The 22,170-nt window shown below is 36.6% G+C and overlaps 1 protein-coding gene across 1 annotated transcript in view; it reads left to right on the top strand.

Moving 5' to 3' along the window:
• Positions 1 to 20,215, top strand: part of LOC129412041 (casein kinase I-like) — a 44,179-nt gene extending 23,964 nt beyond the window's left edge. The window contains exons 3-4 of the mRNA XM_055164761.1: positions 18,556 to 18,625; positions 20,199 to 20,215. Of these exons, the coding sequence (XP_055020736.1) occupies positions 18,556 to 18,625; positions 20,199 to 20,215 (87 nt within the window). The remainder of the gene's footprint in view (positions 1 to 18,555; positions 18,626 to 20,198) is intronic.
• Positions 20,216 to 22,170: the final 1,955 nt, after the last annotated feature.

Raw genomic sequence — 22,170 nt, forward strand, 5'->3', positions numbered from 1 at the left:
CTACCTCTGCAACCCATGTCTGTGATTTTGTTGTTAGTCTTAGTCAGGACTACCTTAGTTGAAGAATCTTGCCTATTGTGCATTGATGGAGGGAAACTGTAGTGAGAGAACATACAAATTCCACACAGAAAGGCCTGGCCGACCTGGGGATCGAACCCAGGAGCTTCTCGCTGTGAACTGTGAATGCTAGCCACTCAGGCACCAAAGTTGTCATACTTAAACCCAGCGTTGTAGTGGTTTGACAGTGGTTTGAGCCTCACATGTAGCAGCAGTCCTCAGAGGGAGCAGTGTCCAGGCTCCTCTCACTCTGTGTCTGATCTCAGTGGAGCATGAGGAGCAGATCCTGTTGCACTCAACCGCTTTCACACTTCACTGTCCTCCTCTGGATTATTCATAGATCTGTGACAGGTCAGGAATATCTAACATTTTGTATTCTTTTATCACAGTTGTATCTAAAGCAAACATTTTCACTTTCCTCTCCATAAATAATGACATACATTTGATTGATAGTTCACATTAGAGTTGATGTCACAACCTTAGACAAACAAACCTCGACATGGCATTCCACATTTAAAGGTGCATTGTGTAACTTTTCTATGGAGGGTCCGTCAAATGCTTTCCTCCATGGCTTTGTCTAGAATAGGGCTGGGTATCATTCAGAAGTTGACAATATGATATTTACCTTAATACAGTGAGCTTTTGATTCAATATGATTCAGTACGATATATTTCAAATTGATTTGATTTGGTTCAATAAAAAATAAAGGCTAAGCCATGGCTGTGATACTGAAAGACTACTTCCTGTGTAAAGTGAATATGAAACACAAACATTGTAATCATCAAAACAGTGAAAATGTCAAATGTTTTGCATAAATGTCTTTCCTTCCTCTAAACAAGCAACAAAACTGTAGCGCTGTAACAAAATAATTTAGTAAAATACACCAAAAAATACTCTTGGTCATATATTGATACAGCAGCCCAGGATATCGATATCTGTATCATCACATTAAACAATACGATATATCAATATTTCAATATTTTTGCACACCTTTGTCTGGAATGTTTCACAGTATGGTATTAAACCTTTCTGTCTTCACAGACACCAAACCAGACCCGAGTTCCAGGTAAGGTCTGTGGAGAGGCAACCCCGCTCACTGTTTCTCTAGGTTTTTTTGAGCTTTAAAACCACCTGTAATTGAATAAATGCAATGTAGAGCTGTTTAATATCATACTGTGGAACATTCCAGACCGGTCAATGACATATCCATAGGAACAAGCAGGTGAAGGACCCCCAACCAAAAAGTTACACAGTGCATTTTAATGTTACCAAATGTTAGAATTGGAAATAAGGAGGTTGTTTTAATGGAGGAAGACATAATTTGTTTACAGTTTTTTTGATTTTCACACCTATACCTTTGGAAAGATAGTTGTTTTGGTTTGGAATCCCTTTGAGAGGTTGCATAACTTTGTCACACTCGGTATTTTTTGCCACCTTTTTGGTCAATACGGCTTATGTCCCTGAGCTCCTCCACCAGCGAGTGCATTATTTCTACTGTCTGCACTGTAAAACAAATGGTGAAGCTGAGCACAATACAGCACATTGTAACAGCCACGCCTCGTTCCTCTGTTCAACAACAAAGAGAACCTGCCTCTTGGGTTTTGCGTGATTGGAACTTCCCATGACTGTGCACAAGTCATGGAAGAGCTTATGCTAGTGTTATGTAGCACCTGGCAAGTGGCAAGTTCAAAATTTTCCAAGAATAAAAAATACATTACAAAAATATAGAATTTTTATTTTTATTTTTTCCTATTTCAGGTGATATGAAAAAAGACAACTGAGATATAACAAGCGTTGTGTGCCTTTGTTGCATATACAATACAATGCATCAAAGGCACAGAATAAAAGGATAAACAAAGTCTGGTCTTACAGTATTATTTGAATCTAATACTAAAAGTACTTCCATCCATCTTAAAAATACAATAAACAATATCAAAGCATTCATCCAATATTGGTATTTGTGGATTGAGCCAAGTTCACTAATGCTAGACATTGTTTGCCTTTAAGCATTTGTCTTTCTTCCCTTGACAGTTGTGGATAAATTGTTCATGGATGAATGTTTATCCTTTGTGGACCTTGCTGGTTGAAGATTTGGTGATTGGACAGATTTAAGAAGCTGGTGGAGAATGCGCGAGACATTTTCACAGACATTTTGCCATAGAAGAACATTAATTGGAAGTTCTACAAACCTACAGGCTGTTGAGAAAAAGGTCTATTTCCCAGTTATAGCTTTTTCCTAGCAGCTGTGGAACATTTATCAATATTGTTTTGGTTTGTTTAATAGTATGTCATGGTCCTACAATGACATTTTCATTACCAACATTTTCATACCACACTGATCATAACACTCCCTTTTTAGACAATAGCAGTGCTTACATCTGATTGACTGCAGCCACTGCTAATGCTCACTTAGCCGTAGAGGAATTTGTAGATTTTGCCCAATATTTTCAGCTGATTTGTCTTAGACCCATTACTAGAGGTGTAACAATATCCAAGTCTCACGATACAATATCATCACATTATAAACCTCAAGGTGCGATATTTATTGCGATATTATGGAAAAGCTGACGATATGGTGGGGAGGTTCATGATTAGGGATATAACGATATCCAAATCTCTCAGTATGATATTTTCACGATATACATCTCACGGTACGATATTTATTGCGATATTTTGTGGAGGCGAACAAAACTGTGAATATGCTACTTTTTTCTCTTAAAATGCCTTGACAAGACTTAATCCAAAGAACTAAGATTTAAAAGTGTTTAGAACTGTTATTTCTTCTTGTAGTCTACACTGAAATGGAGCAAAGGATCATGGTCTATGTAGTTCCCTCTGTCTTTTTTTAGCTATTGCTGCACCATTACTCTTAATTTAAGAAAGAGACTTAATAATTTGTGATGGTCCACGATATTATTGTGAGAACTTTGACGATACGATATCAGGATATTTTGGTTATTGTTACATCCCTAGACATTACACTTAACAACCCTATAATGTAATTTTTAACTCAGACATATGTTTTATTGTATTGGTTGGCGGTTTGAATCCCACTCTTGACATTAAATATTACTGGACCCACATGTTGGAGTTTTGATTCCAGCTTCCACAATTAAATGCTGTTGTTGTGTCCTTGGGCAAGACACTTAACCCAACTCGCCCAAAGTGTATGAGTGTGTGTATGAATGGGCGAATGATGGTGGTATGAGTGCCTTGAATAGAGCTGAATATCATTAATACAATACAATGCATACCTCGATACATAGGCCACGATACGATACATATCTGGATACAGTGATCTTTCAATTCGATACGATATATTTTAAATCGATTCAACACGGTTCAATACAAAATAAAGGTTAAATCATGGCTGTGATACTAAAAGTCTTTGTGAAACCACTTCTTGGGCAAAGTTCACATGAAACACAAACATTTTAATCATCAAAACAGTGAAAATGTCAAATGTGTCGCATGAACGAGTTTCCTTCTACTAAGCAAGCAACAAAACTGTATCCCTGTAACAGAATAATTTAGTGAAACATACCAAAAAATACTCTTGGCGATAAATCAATACGGCAGCCCACGATATTGATATTATACTGTATTATCTCATTAAACGATATAATATATATTAATATTTGATATTTTTGCACACCCCTATCCTTGAAGATAGAAAAGCACAGTATAAAAATTTGAGGATTTACCATTATGTGGAGTTGGAATTACAAAGACCATTCTGCAAATATAATAATCGAAAGGTTATATATATTTTTAATGAATACTTCAAATTAGTATCTAGTTTTGATACTAGTTTTAGTATTGATTTGATTTTAGTATCTGTGTATGTGTGCAAATTTTGAACCACTCTATATATATATATATATATTGCAAATATGATGATAAACGATAGTATTGAAACTACTTTATGCCGCTAACACAGTAAATAAATAAAGCAGAATAATTCCAGTAAACCTTTTATTTAAATACAGTATCATTAAAACGAATGAGCTAAAGCAAATAATTAGTTGAAATAACCAATAATTACTCCTGAATGTTATTTTTTCATCCATCTACAGCTCAAATCTTACTGTATTACATCATAATATATTGTCACAGGCTTCATATATTGAACAATAAGTCAATATAATAATTTTTATGACAGGCCTACTGTGTTTTGATAGTTTTTATAACCTGACTGCCTACGCAACTTCTCAACATAGACCATTGTTGTACGTGGATGTGACGAATTATGATTAATTTGATGTGGCACCAATTGTAAAATTATAAAATCCACTAACAATTCTTGTGATCCAGTTTTGCTTTGTCATTTCTTCCATTCAAATGAATTAACACTCTGAATCATCACAGTTGAGAGGGCATGCGTCACGTTCTTTAATTACCTCTCCTCTCGTTTACAAAAAAAAAAAAAACTTAAAATATTCCCCTTTGAGCTGACGGTACGGTTTTAAGCACTGAGTCGTCAATTATAGCAGTTTGAGAGGCCGCTGAAGGCTCCGTTGCATTTGTTAAATCTGAGCTGTAACAGGATAGGGCTTGGACATAGGCCAGCTGTTCCGCTTACCAGCTCTGACTGCTCCTCCTCCACTGTCCCCAGCACACACTTAACCTGCCATTATAAAGGAGCCACACTGTAAACGTCTCTTTGTTTGGTATTACTGGTGTATTCAGGAGTTTGAGTTGCCTGTTTATTGGTGACATTTTTAGGACTGCTTTGTTTTAAATTGTTAAAAGCCGTAGCAATAGTTAAATTTAGCATCTTGGATTTTCCAGTAATTCCCAGTTTGTAATAATTTTTAATAGTAGTCAGTGTTACTCTGCACAGATAAAGATAAATACACTCAAATAGAGTCAAATTTGATGTGTTAAATGTGTGTGCGTGTCTAACAATTGAAAATTTACTATTTAATATTGACAGAAATGATGTGTTGATATTTTTGGGTTTATGTTTAATGAGAAAATTCAGAAAGGTGGTGTAAAGGTCTTGGTTTAGTGCAATATCATGCAAAAGGTCAACTAACCTTTTAGTTTTGACAACCTGACTGTCTACTCAACTTCTCTGCATTATTATTGTTATTAGACTGTAGTTTTCTGCTGAGAAGGCATAAGAATATTATTGTACGTGGATGTGATGAATTATGATTCATTTGCTGTAGCACCCACAAAATGCCAGCTGACCTTTTAGTGAAATGGACTACCTGTTAAATGTATGGAGAAATATTACTGTATACACCTCTTTGACACCGTACTTTGTTTTTCTTCACATGCTAACACAGTAAAATACAAGCGCTATTTTCCTGGCAACAGTAAAGCTACAATATGTAACTTTCTGGATGTGGCACGTCACCTGCATGATCACATGGAAATAGGAAGATAAAATCCAAATTTAGTTCAGAACATTCTCCATGGACATAAGTTTAATGCCATAATGTGGAAGATTATAGTCACAGAAACAATATTTCTATGGAAACAAGCAGGCAAAGCAAGAGTCAGGTTTGTGGAGATGCAAGCCTGTCACAGTAAGGACACTTTTTCTGTTTTTCAGTGCAGTAAAGGCAACCAAAATGGGGGAAATAAAACTAAGAAGTTACATACTGTGGTTTAAAGTATTTAAATTGGCTATGCACACTGCAAAAACTAAAAGTTAAAATGACATGAATTAAGAAAATGTTATCTTGATTTGAGTAAATTTCACATGACAAGTAAAACTATCTATCAATGTAACAAGATTTATTGTACTTAAAATAGGAAACTGCATCTTGTTATACAAAATAACTACAACAGTTGCACTTAAAATACATAAAAACTTCTTAATTTGCTTGAATCGAGAAAAAAAAACACTTACTCCATTGGTAGATATTTTTTTTTGTCAAGTCAAATCTACTGAAATCAAGTTAAATGTTCTTAAATTGAGTCATTTGAGTTTACCTAGATATTACTTCTTGCAGTGCATAGTTAAATCCGTCTAGATGTCCCATGTCATTTTCAAGTGTCTGCAGCCTCTGGTCTCACTACCTGATTTGCTTCGCTCAGCAGAACGCGTGGGTCCAGTGGTACAGACAGGACACTGTTGGATCCTGGGGCATGACTCACACTGCCACATGTATATTGTGAAATGTTTTACTCCGAGTCAGGCAAAGGTCACAGTCTATTTCAGGCCTGATGCATAAGCTTAGTCTGTGTCCGGACGTCCCACACACATCGTGTAGTAAACTTAGCTTATCAGTGGATTAAGTGTCATCCATGAACTAAATTTAATCATTGAAATCCTTTGTTGCTTTTTTTTTTTTTTTTTTTTTTTTTTACAAAGAACACAAAACAACACCCACACAAATCTGGTTAAATGAAACAAAAGTAATGTTTTAGTGCAACATAAACACACCGCTAGGCCCCCTTCCATTGATATATTTTGGATTTTTTTTTTTTTCTCCCATTTTTAAATAAAGATGTTTAGTCCCTATATTTAAACTAATATTATTTTCACCATCATCATTGCCTTTCATCATCTTTTACTAGTAAAAGTTGTTCCTAATTTTTGCAAAAACTGAACATTTTCATTAGCTTACGGAGCTGCGCCTGAGTGTTACTAGCTTAAAAAATATAAACAACAGTACTAGCTCATGAGCGTGTGCAAAAATATAGAAATATCAATATATCTTATAGTTTAATGTGATGATACAGTATCCATATCGTGGGCTGCTGTATCAACATATTGTCAAGAGTATTTTTTGGTATTTGGTTGTTTAGTGGAAGGAAACTGTTAAACCACTTCTTGTGTTGCATAAACGAAAGACTTTTAGCATCACAGCCATTGTTTAGCTTTTATTTTTTATTGAACCATATTGAATCGATTTGAAATATATCATATCAAATCGAAAGTGCACTGTATCAAGATATGTATCGTATCTGCAACTTCTTAATGATACCCAGCCCTTGCTCATTTTGAACAGTTTCTAGCAATCCCTCACTTTCTGAACATCTTTTATTTAGTACAAGTTTTTAAGCACTTTTCACAACTTTCACAATCTCTTTAATGCTGCTAATGACAACTAGCATGCTAACAGTACACCAGCCTGGTTTGTGGATGATTAAACACTTTGTAATTAGATTCAGACAACATACAGCTGTTAATTTTGACCAAAAGAGCCGCTTTTACAATACATCTGTACTGGGCTAAAACACTTTTTACATGGGGAAAAATGGTATTGGGTTCAGTTCTTTTAACTATTTTGTCCTTCTTGATACATTCTATGGTTTCAACTCAGTGTGTGATGTCAGCGTAGCATTCGTCTCCAGTCAAATGAAGCTCACCGATGCTTGCAGTTAAAGGGGTGAATTTAGAGCCAAGCTTCATATTAGGAATAGGAATTTAATTACAGACAAAATCGCGAAAAATAAAAACACCAGGATCATGTAAAGCGTGTTAATATGAACATTTTTAGACCAAAATGACGAGGCTCACGAGGCAGTTACAAAAAGAACAGCGATAATTTTTCAATGTAAAGTATCTATTGGCAAGTTCACAAGAGGGTTGATCTTGTTTTGGCTGCACAAGAGATTTAGTATTTCTAATTCAGAGCAAGATGGGAAATTCCAGAGACACATCACCAGTATTTGACTCTTATGGAGTAAAACGAAATCTCGCTTCTAAATCGAGCCGTTCGTTCATTAATATAAAGTCATCATCTGTCACAGGGACGGGTGATTATTTCATAAGCACTGCTCTTGAACAAAGTGGGCCATTCCTAAATATAGTGTCGGGAATAAGACTTTGCTGCAGCTTGGTCATCTTGTACTTCCTAAATTATTACCACCAGACCATTATGTAATGCGATCGGCCTGGGCTTAAAAAGGAACAGTTTGCGCCACTTTGCTTAGTCATAACTGATAACAGCGCGTCTAAACTTTTGGATTTTCACAACATGTTTTATAATACACGACTAAAGGTGCTTTGTGTAACTTTTCTGGTGGAGGGGCCGTCGAATTTTCTTCAGAAATGTTACTGCTTTGTCTGGAATGTGTCACAGTATGACGTTAAACCATTCTATCTTCATTTAGACTAAACTAGACCAAGTTACCGGTGAGATCTGTGGAGAGGCGACCCCTCTCACAGTCAGAATCCCTGTTTTTTGAGGTATTTTTGAGCTATAAAACCACCTGTAATTGAATAAATGTAAAGTAGAGCTGTTTAATTTCACACTGTGGGACAAAACAATAACATCTCCACGGAGCCAATGCACCTTTAACATAGAAGGGTTGTTAAAAACGCTGTCCTGATTCTATTTGATACCTAAGCTAGTATTGAAACTTGATACTCATTTGAAGAGCTATTGATACTGAAAAAATGACATGAATAGAAATAGAGTGAATAGAAAGTTTGACCTTTGCCGAATAGTTATGCAATGGTCTTGATCATTATCCGAGCTTGTATAAAGTAACACGATATTATATAAATGGCTTTTTGTTTTGTTTTTTGAGAACTCTGTAATGTTGATTAAAATGCAAGTGAATTGAAAAATGTAAAAATTAGGGCTGGATATCATTAAGAAATTGCCGATACGATACATACCTCGATACATAGGCCACGATACGATACATATCTCGATGCAGTGCACTTTCAATTCAATATGATATATTCAAAACGATCGATAAAAAATAATGGCTAAGTCATGGCTGTGATACTAAAAGTCTTTGTTAAATCATTTCTTGTGAATCTGAAACAATCATTTTAATCCTCAAAACTGTGAAAATGTCAAATGTGTCACATAAATGAGTTTCCTTCCGCTAAACAAACAAAAAATTGTAGTGCTGTGGCAAAATAATTTAGTAAAATATACCAAAAAATACTCTTGGTGATATATCAATACAGCAGCCCACTTTATCGATACTGTATCATTAAACAATACAATATATTGATATATTTTGATATTTTTGCACAGCCTTAGTAAAATGTCTTTCAGTATACATTTTAAGAACTTTAACTACTAGACATTGTAGACTGACTCTCTACGGGAAAAACAACCATGCACACCATTAGCCTTGTCACGATAACACATTTTGAAGTGTGATATATTGCTGTCGTAAATATGATAAAAGATAATACTGAAGCCATAAAGTAGAATTATCCATAAAAAGTTCTTTTAAAGGGTAAGTATTACGCATATGTTTTTGATGAGGAAACACACGCAAACTTTTGTTTTATTCTCACATGTTTATCACTCAAATCCTGTGTATTTAGACTGAGTTCTTCTCTCAAACACTCTGTTCCACCTCGTGAAGCCATGTGGTAATACAGGAAGTGCTCCACTGTGGTTTTAAACTCCATACAACTTCACCAGAATCATTTGGATAATTTCAGCCCTGGAGTTGCCAATCTCTACCAAACAAAAGGTGGCTAAAAGGTAGCTTTTAACTTGAAAACTACCACATTGTGACATATTGACCCCCAAAAAGTATTGTTCCATCTAGTATGTATTGAACAATAAGTCAGGCAGGCCTACACCCTTGACCATTGGATATTATGAAATCTTGGTTGCAATTAGAATTTGATTAATTACACAGCCTGAAGTAACAGCCTTAGACTTCGACTCAGATAAACTTTATTGATCCACAAGGAAAATTACTTGGCTCCCTCATTACAATATAATATAATAACAAAGGGCAAAAAACATATAAATGATAACAATAAATTCAGAATAAGTAAGTGTCATATAAGCCTTCACCTTCATATCAAATCAATTTCAGTAACTTGCCAACACAACATCATATACAGTTCTATGTATTACTGCTGTGTGGAGTCAGATTGGAGTCCGCATGACATCATATGCACAGTTGGTTAATCCCGGTAGAGGACTTTTGATGGCATGCACTCAACACACTGAGACCTTATGGCTGGAGCGTGGTAAAACAGACCCAGGCTTAATCCTCGGTGACATAATCATATTTTTGTTGCATCTTTCACACACAGATCCTTCAAATGGTACACAGCTCTGAAATGGCTCTCCCAGGCCACTGCTCTGACAGGATTTTGGCCCCTGCAGAACAGTTAATGACAAAAAAATCTCCGCTCAGACAGGCGTGATATAAGTTAGTTATGAAAGTGATAATGATATTAAAGCAGATCTGTTATGCAAAATCAGAGCTTTTAACCATGTTAATTTGTTTTCTCTTCACATTTACCCTCTCGAAGTTGTATTTGGAGTATTTTGCGTATGTTTGAGCAAACTTTAATCTCTTGTTTTTAAGACGCCATACACGTAGGACTTGGCAGGGTTGTGTAGTCATTTTGGTACAAATGGAAAAAAAAAATCTGCTACTCGCTAGTGTGATCTACAGCTATTTACTGGAGGTGCCGACTCTTTGTTGTGATAACTCTTTTGGCGATGTCAGCTCCCCCTGGGCACCACACTTTTCAGATGTGGAAGACTATTGCGATTTAAAATGTGCAAATTATAACACAATGATTCACGGGTGTCATAGATTATATCTATATAGCAGTCTCACGCATATGTCGTCTTTTAAAGGTTCACTATGTACCTTTTCTCTATAGGAATGTTATTGCTTTGTCTGAAAGGTTCCACAGTATGTCATTAAACCAAATTCTATATTCATTTGAATGTATTCCACTACAGGTGTTTTATTACCTGAAAACATCTGCATGTTTTCTCTACTTTCGAGATATGCAATGTTAAACTTTTTCTTATTAAAATAAATGTTTATTAATTGTTTTGCTTAAACACTGAATCCAGAACAAGTGTAATACAAAATAATAACTCAATTTTAAATAAATAATGTCTCTATAGTCTATCTGTAGCCGGTGAGCCAGTTCGAATACATGTTTAATATGATCTCGCGGGCCATATTTGGTCCCTGGGCCTGAGTTTGACATGTCTGACTTAGAACATGTCTTCTTACTGTGAGTGGGGTCACCTTGCTATGGTCTGACTTGAAACTTGGAATTTGCTTGTCTCCAAGGAGATAGATAAGTTTAATGCCATACTGTGGAACATGCCAGGCAAAACAATAGCATCTCTATGAAGACAAACAGGTGTCTGATCCTCCATCCAAGAAGTTACGTAACATTCTGAATCTGAACTTAAGTATTTTATCGCGATATATTTCAAACTCAATTCCAGTACTAGGGCTGAGTATCATTGAGAAGTTGCCGATACGATACATACCTCGATACATAGGCTATGATACGATACATATCTAGATAAAGTGCACTTTCGTTTCAATACGATATGTTTCAAATCGATGTGATACAATTCAAAAAAATCAATATAAAAATAAAAAATTCATGACTGTGATAATAAAATTCTTTGTTAAACCACTTCTTGTGCAAAGTGAATATGAAACACAACAAAACAGTGAAAATGTCAAATGTGTTGCATAAACAAGTTTTCTTCCTCTTCCAATATAATTGAGTAAAATAAACCAAAAAATACTCTTGGCGATATATCGATACAGCAGCCCCCAATATCAATACTGTATCATCACATTAAACGATAGATATTTTTGCACACCTTTATCCAGTACTAAGAAAAAGGCACATTTGGTACAATTTTGTCCTTTTTATGTGTTTTTGATACTTGGTTTTGGCTCTAGTTTTTAGTACTCATCAGTGTACATCAGTACTTTTTTACCCAACAAAGTAACACCTGCTCTTGGACTGCATTTCAAATAAAAAGTGTATTAAAAGACATTCCATCAATAAATACATTTAAATGTCAGAGTATTATACTTTTAAATGTCAGTATTTTACATTTTGGCTCCTGTTTCACCAGAGTCATCATGCTTCAGGTTTCTTAACATTTAGAAGTCATTCTTTTTTTAGTCCGTTATCCACTAATTATGTGACGTCACTTCTCTAACCAGCAGCTAAAGAATGAATCCTTTAATTTGTTGCTAGCTTTTGGTTTGGCTTTGCTTGATGTGGTGTCCCCCCCTGAGTGTCTTGCAGTTTCCTGTTACCATGGTTACAAGTAATATTATTTAGTTGTACTAGCCTAGAAGGAAAAGATCAGCATGCTGTTTTATTTTCTATTTTGGTCACAAGATCTAAGCTACAAATGTTGGTTTTATAAATACAACTTTTATCTAACCCATTAATTCTTGAAACTTGAATGTTCAGTTTAACGCCCAGAATGTAGTTGTAGTAATGAATGAATTCTTGAATATTCCTGGATTTCACTTTCTTCTTGGCAAAATTATGATATTTAGTTAGGGCTGTTGCCATAGTAATCAATTAATAATAATAAATAATAATTTAACTACGAAGTTTTCATCATTCTGAAACCCATGGATACCTGCAGACCAAAATATACTTGTTTTGTTTGTCAAGATGATTTAATTTCTTCTGTTTAAATTACACAGGCCATGTTTTGTGTTGATATTTTGCAGCGGATGTCATCACCATTCCCTGGGGTTGTGATGCTAACTGTAGGCTCTGCTCCCTCTGAGGCTTTATCAGGCTTAAATCTGACCTTGATTTTAATACAATCTGACCAGAAAGAACTCATTTAGAACAACAGACAAGCTGATTTTTACTCTTCCCTCTCTCAAATAATGTCAGTTAAACTTTTTTGGCTGTGTGTGTGTGCATTGTGCTGCCATGGTAACTGATAAATTAATTCTCCCATACACATTAGGATTGTACAAAAATATCAAAATATCGATATAACATATTGTTTAATGTGCTGACACAGTATCAGTTTTGTGCGCTGCTTTATCGATATATTATATTTTTGGTATATTTTACTAAATGATTTTGTTACAGCGCTATAGTTTGTTGCTCGTTTAGTGGAAGGAAATTCATTAATGGGACACATTTGACATTTTTACTGTTTTGATGAGTAAAATGAGAGTGTTACATATTCATTTTGCACAAGAAGTGGTTTAACGAAGACTTTTAGTATCACAGCCATGATTTAGCCTTTATTTTGTACAGGACCGTATTGAAATGATTTGAAAATATCCTATCGAATCAAAAGTGCATTGTATCAAGATATGTATTGTATTGTGGCCCATGTATCGGGGTATGTATCGTATCGGCAACTTCTTAATGATAACCAGCCCTAGCACCGATATTGAAAATTTAGCTGGAAATCGTCATCTTTTTTATTGAATCGTGTCAAATCAAAAGCGCACTGTATCGAGAAATGCATCGTGTATCATGGTCCATGCATCAAGGTATGCATCGTATCGGCAACTTCTTCATGATACCCAGCGTTAATACACATACATGTAAGAACACCCCCAGCGTCATGTCACTGCAAAGTATCAATACTAGTGCAGATAATAATGATTTGAATACTACATTGGTTGACGATCAGTTGCATTTAATACCATACATTGTTTCGCCTTGTTCTGTGGTGTGTTTAAGATGTGTGGTACAGGAGTGGACTTTTCACCAGTGGCAGGTGCAGACAGGATGTTATGACTTTATTGATCGTCTGCTCCGGACTCTGCCTCCAGCTCACACTGGAAACTCTGTCTCTGTTTTTTTTTTTTTTTTTTTTCAGAGTGCACCAGTGTTAATGCTGGCTGTTCCCCTGAGCCTGTGGAGAGACATGAGTGCAGATATGTACACGGCTGTAGTCGGTACAGGCGTAGTAACAGCCGAGGGGGAGTGGAGAGGTGAAAGGAGAGAAGAAAGGAGAGAGGAGGAGAGGAGGGGAGGAGGGGAGACTAGAAGGGAAAGCTTAAGATATAAACACTTAAATTTATCAGAAAATGACATAAAAGTAGTCAAATAATTATCTTGCTGCATGGACAGATCATTTTACTCGACAAGTTATCTTAAAATAAACGACCTCCAGACTAGAATGAAGCAGTCTCAGAACTAGTAAGTAGATAATAAATCTGAAAACAAGATGAGAAACCTGATATAACTTGTAAAATCTTGGCCAGATCAGAGAAATTTGCAGAGAGGAAAGGAGAAGAGAAGGTGAGGAAGAAAGAGGAGAGCAGCAGGTCAGACAGGAGAGGGCCCTTCTGTGGTTGTGGTCTGTGTCTGGGGCAGCTGACCACTCGGAACACTTTAATCCTGTAGCTCATGTTTAATATAAAGTTGTAGTATAGGGCTGAACGATTTGAGGAAAATATCTTATCTGACCAGTATTGCGACAAAATGTATGTTTTAATAATAGGATTCTGTTCTAAGTTCACATTTTCAGTACATCTAGAAGAACTGACAGAGACTGAAATATGAACTGACAAACTAACACAAGAATCCCATTTCAGAACATTTTTGTACAGTTCTAAACTACAGGGTTAGGGGCTTTTATGCAGAATAAGACTGGAGGTTTTGTTGTTTTGTGGAGAAAATGATGATACTTCATAAATTGCTAATCGTGTTCATTCAACTTGCAATTTCAATTTGATTACAATTAAAGACTTAGCGTGTGTTGTTGTTGTAACCTGTGCTGTCTTTCATCATTGTTGTCTTCTAAGTTAGTCCCAGGAATTCTGCAGCTCCTATGGGGTCTGTCCATAGAGATCCCACATGGAGACCTGCTGGTGCTGGTTTTGCAGGGCAGGTGAAGAGGTGTTGTGTTGTATGAGATGTCTCGCCACACCCTGGACAGGCGTCAGTGATGTTAGGGAGGATACAGTTGGCTCTTGAACTCATACTTCACTCGGATTGACACTGTTATTGTCCCAAGGGCAGCATTTTGTTTAGTCTGGAGGTGCCCCCAGTTAGTGTGGGACAAGTTTGGAGTCCAGACTGGTGCTGCGTAATTGAGTACTGGCCTACCGATGGCTTTGTAGGTTGCGAGGAGCACCTCCCTTCATCATCCCCATGTGGTACAAGCAAGCTTTTTTAGGATTCTGTTTCGCTCACAGCTCATTTAGTCGCAGTGTTATTACAGTATTTTGAAAATAAAAATGAGAAGATTGGTCAAAAGTCACACTTAAAACTTTGACTTTCTGAGGTGTGGGTATGTCTTTATTGGCTCTAGTCACCGGTAGTCTGCTCATAAATTCTGCTTTCCAGGTCAAAAAGAGAGTAGCAAAGGATTTTTCCTCGGATGGACTTGTGTGTGTGATGAACTTGAGCCGTACTTAAAGCTGTACTATGTAACATTTCAACTGGAGCATCCACTTTGTGTGAAATGTTTGACTGTATGCTGCTTTAAGTTTGCCTTGCAACCAGAGGCTAACTAGTTCAAAGCTTGACCAGTTAATGCTTATTTTTTGTGTGTTCTTGAGCAAGACAGACTTATACCCCACTTTAAGCAGGAAGGGCATCTGGACTTTTTACCAATATAACTGGGTCACATATTTTGATTGGTAGCCTCAAATCATAACCTTTCTTTTGCTTGTATACAAAAAATATAACAAAATGTCTGATTACAGGCCTGTAGAAATACTGTATGCCATAGTAAATAAATATACGGTATCGTTTTACATAGGCCTGCTCCTACCAAGCATACAATTGTAACTCTCAACTAATGCTTATTGCAGACCACACGTCACATTTGGTCCCCTGCCATAAACTCTCACATAAACAAACATACAGTACATTACAGTACACATTTCCCTGTAGCGGTTTTGCTAGTGCGACGTTAGCAGCTAAGTGCGAAGGAGCTGAGAAAAGCCCAGTGTTTGGTGCAGAGTGGTTACATCAGACACACAGCTCCGGCCTGGTCACTTCCACAGCCCATCTGCCCGAGTGGAGATGACTCTTAAGTACGCAAAGCTGCCATAAGCCTCTGTTTCCCATTCTAAGCTCTTTTAAAGGGTCCAGCGCCCGGGTGCCATCTGGTTTGACTGTTTTTATTATTTATTTTACATGTACTTTTCCTGTTCCTCCTCTGTTTGCCCCATCGGGACTCAGTGGAGATGGTCCAATATGGATTTTTTGATCCGGTACAGATATTCGATATCTTGTTGCCGATACGATACATACCTCTGTACATAGGCCACGGTACAATACATATCTCGATACAAGTGCATTTTTGATTCGATACCATATATTTCAAATCTATTCAATATTGTTCAGTAAAAATAAAGGCTAACCTGTGGCTTTGATACTAAACATGTTTTGTTTAACCACTTCTTTTGCAAACTTCATATGAAACACAAAGATTTTAATCATTGAAACAGTGAATATGTCAAATGTGTTGCGTAAACGAGTTTCCTTCCTCTAAACAAGCAACAAAACTGTAGGGATGTAACAAAATATATTGATATATCGAGTCGACACAGTAGCCCACAAAATTGATACTGTATCATCACATTAACGATTCAATATATTGATATTTCAGTGTTTTTCCACACCCCTAATTATTAAGCTTTTATAATCAATAGCAAGTACCACAATTAATTATGTTTAAGCCACAGCATAACTTTTTAGCCAATTTTTATTTATTTATTGTTTTCTTTACACACTGGGGCACACACTGGGACACACACATAGAGACTCGCACACAGAGACTCCAGGTAGGATCCATAGCAATGGAAAAATCAACGATTTCACCAGAACTGAAGAAGCAGCATGGATGAGCTGTGAAACATCCTTCCATCAAAAACTTGCACAGACAGAATTGAATTTCTCCTTGGCTGTGTACCTTTTATTATAGTAAAGTTCACAAATGAGCTTCCTTTTTTTTTAATCTTGGTTATAAATGAATTTCTTGCATGAGAGACTGGGGCCGTGCAGGGAAAAATATCAGTACAAATATCTGCAAACTTTTCCTCTAAAATCATCGATAAGCCATAGTGCCCCGTCTAGTCTCTTTACATCTCTGTCTTGTAGTGGGCTTGAGTGACTCCGCCTCCTGGACTGGTCACAAGCCATCGGCCCCCTCTCTGCTGGCTCTTGTTAAACTGTTTCTCTCTTTCATCACAGGATTCTTCCCACATCGCACACTCACATCTTTGGAGCTTTGTAGTCACTGTCGCAATAATTTGGGTGCAGTTTGTTATTGAAAAACACGTTGCATATGACATAACAAAACCATAAAGTGGAAGTTTCTGCTGAAGCCTAGGTTGTAGTTTTAGAAGTCCCAGTTGCTTTGTTTTTAGAGTGAGTTATATGTGTCTAATTTCTTATTATACATGACATAACAAAACACGAAAAATTATGTTGAAGATGTGAAAGTTTCTGTTCATATCATTGGTATTATATTAGCAATTGTATTTTTTTTTGTTACACTTTTACCATTTATATGTTAGTAAAAGATGAAATATAATGATTTTAGCATCTGTTAGAGCATCCGGCTTAAAACTTCTGCCAACTCGGAACTAAAAGAATAGTGCAAAGCCATGGAAGATATACTCTGGGTCATGACACCATTGGCTTAGTAATATCTGTTTTATACAATTATGAAAAAAACAGCAGCTTTTCTCTTACAGTTGAGTTCTGGCATAGTTTACTCGTGAACTAAAAAAGCGACTGGCCGTTTGAAAACATTTGTGTCCTGGTGCAGATAGTGAGATTAGCCTTAAGTAGCTGTTTGTTTAGCCCTCCTCAAGTTTGTTTTCAAGTGGAGTGGCTTAATCAGATTACACATGTGAGGTTTGCAAAGCTGGGCCACAGATACAATGAATAACTGTACAAGTGGAGTTAACCTTATCCCCCATCCACAAGCCTTTTTTGTTCGGGGTTCGTCATCTGCTCATTTCTATGGATGTCATTGCTCTGCCTCGAATGTTCCACAGTACGACATTAAACAGCTCTACTTTATATTTATTCACATACACATGGATTTACAGCTCAAAAATACCTAACAAAACCGGTATTCTGACTGTGCAGGGTCGCCTCTCCACAGATCTGACCTGTAACTCTTGTGTGATTCGGTCTCCATGAAGATAGAAAGTAGGGATGGGACGAGACACAATTTCCGCAAGACGAGATACGAGAACCACGAGGGCCATGAGAATGCGACAAGACGAGATTTTAACATAATTCCTAATATATAAATTTCATGGTTCAATTTCCAATTTTTAACTTTTGTCTGCTATGATACAAAACTGTTATAAAGAAGGAAGAAAATGTATAGCTCAGGCTCATAACTCACTCTCTCAAAGTTCACTAAAATGTTTCATAAATCTTAGTAGTCCCCTTTTTTAGATTTCTTTATCTAGTTGTACATAATATTGACTTAAATAGCTTAGATGTTTGCTTCTCAAAGTGTGGGTTAAATTATAGTAAAAGTTAGTTAAGATTCAACTATACACTTCTCAAATAAATAGAAATGATTGGCCTGATTAGAAATGTTTTGCAAATGGAATTATTACAGATATCTATGTCATTTGGCAGTGGGAGGCCCGGCCTGGTTGCATGGTTATTTTGAGGTTCCTGGCCTGGAAAGTTTGGGAACCTTTGGCTTATAGATGATAAAGTTAATATTTAGTTTTCTCGTAGCAGTAGTATTAGTAGTATTAGTAGTCATTAACTAAACATGGATCTTGCATCAAATGACTGTAATAGAAGTATATTTTTCTAATGTTAATCTTGTTTTTCTCTTTCAGGAACCTATAAAGTCGAGGGCACCGCAGCTCCATTTGGAATATAGATTTTACAAACAGCTGGGAAACTCGGGTAAGACACTACTTATCGCTAGGCCCTATATTTACTCTTACAGTTTATTGTAGGGATTATCTGAATGGAATATTTGAGTCAACACCATCAATCTTCTTCCTCTTTTCCGGGGCGGAGTCATGATTTGACCTGCTGCTTTGGCTGTTAACCAATATTTGCATTGACTTTTAGCCTTTAAAATCGATTGCAAGACTCACTATATTTTTAAGTTGAAGTAGAAGTTGAAGAAGCTGAAGTGGAAGTTGAGGTTGAAGTTCACAAATTAACTTTTCAAAACAAAAATGTATTTATCTGGAATATAAAATAATTTGTTAGCTTTTTATTGTAAATATATACAGCCATGTTTTTAGGGTAATTGCTCTTCTTTTTCTGTTTTTACTCTTTAAAATGACAAATCTGATGCACTGAGGAGAATCTGAAAATGTGAGAACACAAATATTACAATCGTCCTTCACTACATCGCGGTTCACCTTTCGCGGTCTCACTGTTTTGTTGATTTTTTTGGGGGGCAATTTTGCATGCTTTTTTTTTTACAGTGTATGAAAGCGCATTGTGTCCCTCCCCTTGCGTCCTGATTACGGGCAAGTATGCGGGCGGGTAGTAATTACACACGGGCGGGTCAGGAATAAACCAGGTCTAAACCAGATCTAAACCAGGTCTAATCTTGGACTTAAGAGAGAGAACCCCGACCAGGGTGTCCGCAAAGTGCAATCAGGCGACGTGAGGTGCGGAGCTGATCTGGTCCTTTCTCCTGCGGTCACCTCCGAGCCGGTCCCGACAGTGAGTTCTGGTTTAGTCCTGGTTTATTCCTGTTTTAGTCCTAGTTCAGTCCTGGTTTATTCCTGTTTTAATCCTAGTTTAGTCCTGGTTTATTCTTGTTTTAGTCCTAGTTCAGTCCTGGTTTAGTCCTCCTCTTCAGTCCTGGAATCAGTCTTAGGTTAGTCCTGGGGTAGTCCTGGTTTAGTCTTGGTTCAGTCTGTGGCATAGGCAGCTCAAAAGTTTGATATAATCTCAGGTTAACGGGCGGGTACTGTACTGCGCGGGTGCGAGTCTCCAAAAACTGACCTGTGCATGACTCTGCGCTGTAGGGCTCCATTACGAAATAAATGAATTGGTTCGTTACATAGAGAAGGAGGAAAATAACACAAGGATGACAGCAACAATAAGTTTTAAGAAGGGTGCAATAAAGGGTTAACTGTCCTGTCTGAGAAAAGAGTTTAACGTGTGTTGTGAGGGGTTTTACAGCCTTAAAACAGATATAATAATTGTAAAATATAAAGATGACTATTTCGCGGGTTATTTTTAGAACGTAACCCCAGAGATAAACGAGGGACCATTGTAATGCCAAATATGATCACTTTTTTGTTACTGACTTATAGCTATTTTAATTTGAATATATTTTGTCATTTCTAGTGTTTAGTGTTTTCAGTTATTCTTTTAAGCCCGTTCACACAAAAACAGTCTGACCCAGAAATTTACCTGCATTTTGCCAGAACAGTATCACGTTTGAACAAAGCCAGAGCTGATTTCCCTGTATATTTTGATTGAATATTCTGGCATATGTATTTGACAGGGTTTCGAGTCTCTTAGTCAAACTCCCGTGTTGTGTGTTGAGTTCTTATTTAGCTCCACGTGCGTCCCCTTGGCTCCCTTTGCACAGAAATGTCCCTGTGCTGTGATAAGGCGGTGGGCCAATAGGGCAGTCCTCCACTATTTTTAGCCGCCTCTCCACATGCACAAGGCCATTATGGAGACTGCTGTAAACTCCTCCCTTTAACCACAGCACTACTCTATGGCTGTCAGTGAACACAGCCAAGAATCCCGGCCTGACCCTCTGCTCATTGTCTGCTCACAGCTCAGGCGCCTCAGGTCAGGATTTAGAGGAATTACACTGGGAACACCTCTGCTTTTGTCGAGGGTCTGTGAAGCAGCTCATTTTTCCTCCTGCTGAAATCACTATCTTGTTTTTGGAGCTTGTTGTTCAGTGTTCAGGCTCTGGAGAATTTATTTGGTGCCATTAGAAAATCCTGTTGTTTCTTGTAATAATAAATAACCAAGTGAACTTTCAATTCAAGGTTTCTTTAGTAAAAAAAATAAGAAAAGAAAAGAAAATTGCTCTCCTTAAGGGATGTACCAATACAACTTTTTCAGTTCAGATACCTACTTTTATTACCACTACTATACTATATCTTTAAGTATCTGCCAATTGCTGGGTTTCAGATGACATCACAACAATCATTAATACAGATGGGGGGCAGACAAAATAAAAATGGTTAAAAAGGCCTGAGTATCATTAAGAAGTTGCCGATACGGTACATACCTGGATACATAGGACAGTATACGATACATTTTTCGATACAGTGCACTTTTGATTCAATACGATTCGACACGATATATTTCAGATCAATTCGATACGGTTCAGTGAAAAACAAAGGCTCAATCATGGCAAGTCCACTAAGTTTGTGCATAGTTAATATGGAAAAACACCCATTTTACTCTTCAAAATGGTGAAAATGTCAACACAACTGTACCTCTTACACAAAATTATTCAGTAAAATATCCATAAAAATACTCTTGACGATATATCAATACAGCAGCCCACAATATCGATACTGTATCATCAAATTAAACGATACGATATATCAATATTTCAGTATTTTTGTACACCCTTACTTAATATGCAAAATTATGTTCCAGTGAGTTCTAGAGTTTAGTCACTAATTCAAAATAACAAGTTCAACATTTGTGAGTTTACCTTTTAGATATTTTATAACAACGTACAAGTACAAGTACAGTGTAATCAAAAGGAAAAAATGGCCCTTGCCCCCCATCTGCCAGTATGACATCACAACATTTTAGAATCTGAAAACTACCAATACCCGATATCAACCAATACTAGAGCAGAAACTAACAATAATATTTATAGGTAATTTCCCAAAATAAAATAAAACAGAACTGATCCAAAAGTGTTATGTAGCTTTTTTGTATCTCTCAAATAACTACAGAACAACTTTGTATAAATATTTATGAGAATTTCAGAGTTGAATACAACCAGTAAATAGTCTTATTACTTCAATTTATGGGAACAACCAGGATATCGACGGAATCATTATTTGGAAGACGATTTCCGGTTTCCAGCTAATTTTTCAATATCGGTGTTAGGGCTGGGTATCATTTAGAAGTTGCCGATATGATGCATACCTCAATACAGTGCACTTTTGATTCAGTGCAGTGTATTGCAAATCGATTAGATATGGTTCAATAAAAAATAAAGGCTAAGTCATGGCTGTGATACTAAAAGTCTTTATTAAACCACTTCTTGTGCAAAGTGAATATGAAACACAAACATTTTAATCCTCAAAACAGTGAAAATGTCAAATGTGTCGCATAAACAAGTTTCCTTCCTCTGAACAAGCAACAAAACTGTAGCACTGTAACAAAATAATTTAGTAAAATATATAAAAAAATACTCTTGGTGATATATTGATACAGCAGCCCGCAATATTTTTGCACACCCCTAATCGGCGCTGATATCCGATACCAAT

Source organism: Boleophthalmus pectinirostris, unplaced genomic scaffold (genome assembly GCF_026225935.1).
Source record: "Boleophthalmus pectinirostris isolate CB_2022bp ecotype Guang Dong unplaced genomic scaffold, ASM2622593v1 HiC_scaffold_7, whole genome shotgun sequence".
NCBI classification, from domain to species: domain Eukaryota; kingdom Metazoa; phylum Chordata; class Actinopteri; order Gobiiformes; family Gobiidae; genus Boleophthalmus; species Boleophthalmus pectinirostris.